Here is a 6,407-nt window from a genome sequence, read left to right on the forward strand (position 1 = left end):
CAGGCTGCAAATTACACTAAGATTGCTCATTCATTCATTCATTTTCCAAGCCGTTTATCCTAATTAGGGTCGCGGGGGGTGCTGGAGCCTGTCCCAGCGTTCAATGGGTGAAAGGCGGGGATACGCCCTGGACAGGTCGCCAGTCCATCGCAGGGCAGACACACAGACAAACACATTCTTGCATACATTCACACCGCAATTTAGTATCTCCAATTCACCTGACTGTCTTTGGACTGTGGGAGGAAACTGGAGCTCCCGGTGGAAACCCATGCAGACAAGGGGAGAACATGCAAACTAGACGCAGTTAAGGACCCTGGCAGCCCGGACGGGAATCCAAACCAGAGCCTTCTTCCTGTGAGGCCACTGCACCACCGTGCGCCGCTAAAATTGTTCAGTTACCCTAAAAACGATAAAAGATTAAACTTTACAAATGTTGAATGTGACGGAACCAGCTAAAATACTAAAATAATTCAGATTGAGAAATTAAAACGATATGAATATGAAGAAGCAGTTTGTCCGTGACCGCAGCATATGATGAACACTGGCTCGTGCGCCTGAAAGTTTGATGTTGATCTCGTGAAGTTGCCTCACTGATTTGTTGGGCTCTCATCTTTCCACGTCATTCTCCAGCACTGACAAGCACTGATGACATCTTGTGGTATTATCATGTTACTGCAATTCATTTCACGGTCAGGGGTTGTTCTCGCACGAAACAGTTAGCATAACTGTGTTTATGAAGATGATGATGATTGTTAGTAGTGGTAGTAGGAGACGTAGTGGCAGGAGTCGTAGGAATAGTCTTTATAAGTGCTAATGAAGAGTAACATATGTGCATATATTAAAAATAATATTAAAAAAATTAACATATATTAAAAAGTTATATAAAATGATAAAAAAATAATAAAAAAAATGACCAATTTAAGACCTACCACCTGTTACAGCACTGTACTGTCATCAATGTGTCCGTACTACAGTATTCCATTATCTAAATGGTGTGAGTAACAATAGTATATGAGTAAAACCCTACCCAAAGCCCAGTGCTGTGTGTAAATGAAGTGTACATTTTGTGAGTGGAGCACACTAAGTGAACTCAGACACTTTAAATGGCCATTTCACACACACACACACAAAAAAAAGCACAATGAAACACCCAGACCTAAAAGTCTCTTGCCGCATTTACCAAGGTGAGAGAACGTGCCTTCGTGTGGTTCATGTGAACGAGACCAAGTTGAAGCACCATGTGCATGCACAACCACCAGGCTTAACAGTCCAATGTAACCTGTGTATGGTGAAGAGTGGAGCTGTGTAAAAGAATCTATGTCAGTGTTAACGGTACTAAAACACCTAAGCTGGACAAAACAGGGTGAGTGGAGACAGCGGTGAGTTTTCATGAGGTTACAGAGAACAGTTTCCAAAAAGAGAGATCCAGTAGCTCAGCGCGCAGGTGCGGTGTGGTTTTGTCACGAAATACAAAATGCACCTGCTCTGTGTCTAAGTATGAGTCATACGTGTCCCCCACAAAGCCACATCACCTCTTCGCTTCTTACCCACTGCCCACCGACCAAATGTGCACAGCTGCCCCCATCTCTCTCTTTTCAACTCTCTCTCACGCGTCTCTCTCTCTCTCTCTCTCTCTCTCTCTCTCGTCTCACGTACATTGACATATAGGGAAGCAAGACCTTAGCCGCTGTTTTTTTTTTCCTACCGTGTTGATACTGAAGCCGTGGAAGACAGATGGTTATATTTCAGGCACACGTATTGCTTTATCATCAGTGACACCGGGAAGAGGATAATGGGACAGAGTGGGAATATTTATGACAACGGTACCTGTCCCGAGGACGGACCGAACTGTTTGCGTTACGGAAACAAAGGGGAGGAAACATATGTGAACTGGAGAGTGTTCAGAAGTTCCAGAGAGAGAACAAAAGACTCGAAGCCTCCAAAATTAGGTAAATATCCTTCACATGCACGTGTATCATATACACATACAGAAACACATGCGCACAATCAAAACAGGCACTGAAAAGCAATTTTATTTTTTATTAGGGAAACAACATTACAATATAAAGGGGTGAAGAGGGCTCTGATTTAAACTTTTAATCGCATTGCAACTTTTCTGCATCAGGATCAGAGAACATAAAAAAAAAGACTCCTTAATATAGTGTCTTTGTGTTTTGTGACTTTTTCAGGAAGTGACAGATGCTACAAACTGACTGCAGTGTGTCTGGGGCTGCTGTGTGTTCTCCTGCTGGCTGTCATCATAGTGCTGTGTGTTTGGTACACCGCAGAGAGAAACCAGTTAAAGGCCAGTAATCTCAATCTGACAACAGAAAGGGACCAGTTACTGACCAGCTACAACAACATGTCTTCAGAGAAAGATCAGTTACAGACCAGTTGCAACAATCTGAATACAAAGAAAGACCAGTTACAGACCAGCTACAACAACCTGATTAGAGAGAGAGACCAGTTACGGACTGATTGCGCCAGTTTAAAGCAAAAGAGCGACAAGGTGCGCATTGCTTATAACAACTCAGATGAGGAGAAAACCAAGTTAGTCCTGCAATCTTACTGCTGTGAGTACAAATGTTTAGCATTAAAAATGGTAAAACTGTATTACATTATTAGACAACAATCTTACAATCTAATCCAGTGAAATCTCTCAGACAAATATTGAAGCATTACTACCTGAGAAATTTCTCTCTCTCTATCACTCTCTCTCTCTCTCTCTTCACTTACAAACTTTATACTTTTTCGCTCAGCACCCCCTTGCATGGATGAATGGATGGAATCTGGTACCAGTTTATATTACTTGTCTGCCACAGAGAAGACCTGGAGTGAGAGCAGACAGGACTGCAGAGAAAAGGGAGCAGACCTGGTCATTATAAACACCAAAGAGGAACAGGTGAGAGATCAGGGGAGAGAGAGAGAGAGCGAGAGAGAAATGATGATGACAAGGGGGAGATCTAAGCCTAAATCACAACAGACGTTTTGTTCTATCGTTTGACTGACAGGAATTTCTTACAAGTCTGAAGGCCAATGTGTGGATTGGTCTGACTGACAGTGTAACAGAAGGAAACTGGAACTGGGTAGATGGAAAACCACTGACCACTGAGTAAGTTTAACCAGAAGACTTCAACATGGTGATGAGGCAACAGAATGCATTTTTCTTTCTTTCTTTCTTTCTTTCTTTCTTTCTTTCTTTCTTCCTTTTTTCCCCCTTGCTTTGGCACAAAAATAGTTTTATTTACTTGTACCTTCAGCATTTTAAAACATTAAATTATTGCTCTTTTTTCAGATGTAGTGTTTTCAGTTTTATTAGAGACATTTTTCTGGTTGTATCTTTGCTTTAACTCAGTTGTCATATTTAAATACTTTTGAAACCTCTGGCCATTATGTAGCTGATGAGAAAACAACTTGACTCTGTGTGTTGTCATAGATACTGGATGGCGGGAGAGCCTAATAACGTGAAAGAAGAAGACTGTGTGGAGATCTTAGGACCTCCGAAAAATGATGAGAAGAACTGGAATGACCGTTCATGTGATTATAAACGAAAGTATGTCTGTGAAAAATAAGTCTTTTCTCTCTCTCTTTCTCCCTCCCTCTCTCTCTCTCTCTCTCTCTCTTGCTCTCTCTCTCTCTTTCAGGTCTTTTTTATGAACTTCAGAATTTTTAAAATTGATAATGTTTTCATAAAATGGCATTGTTTTCAAGCAATCACTTAAAGAAAATAACATTAGATGCTTTATTTTACATAAACAATTGCATTGTTAATAAGAATTGCATTGTTATGCATTGGTCTAAATTTCGTTGTTATCTGAGGAGATGTTAACTTTGTATGGTGATCGTATATTAGACCAGGTTATGTGTTCCTGTGACATTTACCTCACCATTTATTTAAATTGTTATTCATGAATCCTGAGACAAATGCAGAATTACATAGATCTGACCTTGTTAAACCTGTCTTTAAATATTACTACATTAAGTAATCTTGTGACTTCTTTTACCACTGTGAAATATATTGGATTAGTTTACAGAATTTTATCAAGAAGAGCTTAGACCTTGTCAACAAGTTGTGTATGGTGTTGACATACTGATTTATCTCAAGAATGACAAAATTTCAAAGGTTCGGGTATGTTTGATGCAGCTGTCAGTAGCAATGAGAAAATTCCACATTGTCAAAAGAAATGGCCTAACTTCAGTTTTTTGTTTATTTTTTTTTCACTTTGTAAACGAGATTAATTAATATGGGGCGAATTTATGTTTGTGAAACATACTGTCTCCTTGTAGAATTTAAAATATGCATGTAATTCCATGGCACTGTTTTGTCGCTTCTTGGTTTATTGTTGTACATGGTAAATGACATTAGAAAGAAAGAAAGAAAGAAAGAAAGAAAGAAAGTCTGTAAATAAATACATTATATAACGCTTCAATATTCAGTTCCTCTGGTCTCTTCCTTATGGTGAGTACTTTTATTCTGACATACACCCTAGAATCTGTAATCCGGAAGTGATTGAAATGCGTCAAAGATGGCTTTTAGAATTGGATGGGTTTTCAACTGCGTTCCATAAATTTTGTGACAATATTATTGAAATCAGACTTGTCTTTCGTTTTGAGGCAAAGTGAGAGTAGAACGGCAGCTGCTGCGAGCAGCGCTTGCCATTCGCAGCACACTGCATTCAGTTATTTCGGTGAGCCCTGCAGTTGGGGTAGCAAACTGGCTATCCTATCTTCAAATCTGTAAATACAAGCTATCCTAGCTAGCAGAGCCTCTAGCCACTAAGCAGGTGCTAGCTAGCGTAGCCAACCGCCTCTGTTAAAATGGCCACTATGGAGAAACTGATGAAGGCCTTTGAGTCACTCAAGTCATTCCAACAGCAACAGGGACCGCTCTCGGCTGAGGACCTTGTTCAGAAACAGTAAGTAGCGTTTCCCGTGCTATTTGTGCATTGCCTCATATGAACTGTCGTCTGGGCAACTCTCTGTCTTACATGGCTAATTCTAGCTAGCCAGTCTTTAAGAGACGTCAGTGACAAGTGAGAGTATATATTGTAGGCAATCGAGCAAGTTAGGCATCGCTAGCCACATAACGCTTATTGCGAGAATTGACAGGTTAGCTGTCTTAGCTTCGTTAGACATAGTGATAGCTCATTATTGCGGAGAGCAGTTTGGATACGTCAAGGTTGTCGAAGGGAAATAAATTCGTTATTTGTCTTATTTCTTTATGGCGTCTGTCAAAATGTAACATATGATGTGTTTGCTGTTGTATATCGCAAATGAACCTTTCATGTGATGTGAGCCTCTTATTGGCAAGGATATTAACACGTCGATGACGAGTCTTTCTCAGCATAACATCACATGACAGGTTAGCTGCATCGAGAAGGTGTGCGTCCAAAACAAGCACATGATTCAGCCTGGCATGTATCAGTTTCACAATTTCAACAGAACGTATAATGAACATTTTGCTGAAATTACACTAGCTAAGGAGATGCATGTTATTTTTTTTATTTTATTTTATTGTGACGTTCACAATCCTAGCATAGCATTTGCACCCGCTTTGGGTGCTGACTTTGATAGTAAGAGGGAAATATGTCATTCCAAACATTGTTGTCGACGGGGGTAACTGTGCATATGATATTTGCATGGCGAGAAGTGGTTTTATGTCAGTATTATTGTGATTATTTTGAATTTGTCTGCCTTACGTAACAGTCGAACGAAACCTCTATTTCTCCAGTGTCCCGTTTTGGATGTGAGATGAACTAGACCGCAGGGTGTGTTGTGACAATGTCATGTTGTGGTTGAGTTAGACAGGTGTATTGTCTGATCATTTAGATGAAAACAGTGAGAGACAACAACAGAAAGTTACATTAGGTTTGGTCGAACTTATTAAACAAGACAACATTATGATTAGACACGTTAGTGAATACTTTGTGTACTTGTATACACTTTTGTACTTCACTTCTCATAGTGGATAGTTTTAATGCAGTAACATTTAATGTGAGCAGGTTGCCAGCAGAATGGAGATCATGTCACATCATTAAAACGTATGCAGTAGGTAAAGTAGCGTTGAAAGAAGAAGGCGGGTTTTTTTTTTTTTTTTTTGCCTTATTTAATTAATATAACACGATTTACACCTTATTGTTGTTTACTCATGGCAAACCCATAAACACGACCAACGACTGATGCATTAGAAATCACTGACCATGTTCCGGTAAAAAAAGAAACGAAAAAGAAAAAAAAAAGTTCGCATTTTGAACCGATTTAGGAAATTAAGCCCAGCATGAACAGGCTTATGCTTTTGCAATTTACTCCTGCGTCGCGTCCAGTGTTTTTCTTGTGTGTTTCGCAACAAATTGTTCCAGTGTTGAACAGAATATGAGTGGAACTCTTTCCCCTCTGTCGTTTACTGT

At 39.8% G+C, this 6,407-nt stretch overlaps 2 protein-coding genes across 2 annotated transcripts in view; both read left to right on the plus strand.

Annotated features, from left to right (window-relative positions):
- The first annotated feature begins 2,770 nt into the window (after positions 1 to 2,770).
- LOC115823736 (C-type lectin domain family 4 member E-like) lies at positions 2,771 to 3,572 on the plus strand. Its single transcript, XM_030787764.1, has 3 exons — positions 2,771 to 2,902; positions 3,012 to 3,112; positions 3,437 to 3,572. The coding sequence occupies exons 1-3, from the start codon at positions 2,771 to 2,773 to the stop codon at positions 3,570 to 3,572; spliced, it is 369 nt and encodes a 122-aa protein (XP_030643624.1).
- A 1,073-nt stretch (positions 3,573 to 4,645) lies between these two features.
- Positions 4,646 to 6,407, plus strand: part of htt (huntingtin) — a 46,942-nt gene continuing 45,180 nt past the window's right edge. The window contains exon 1 of the mRNA XM_030787904.1: positions 4,646 to 4,916. Within this exon, the coding sequence (XP_030643764.1) occupies positions 4,819 to 4,916 (98 nt within the window). The 5' untranslated portion in view covers positions 4,646 to 4,818. The remainder of the gene's footprint in view (positions 4,917 to 6,407) is intronic.

Source organism: Chanos chanos, chromosome 11 (assembly GCF_902362185.1).
Source record: "Chanos chanos chromosome 11, fChaCha1.1, whole genome shotgun sequence".
Classification (NCBI taxonomy): Eukaryota; Metazoa; Chordata; class Actinopteri; order Gonorynchiformes; family Chanidae; genus Chanos; species Chanos chanos.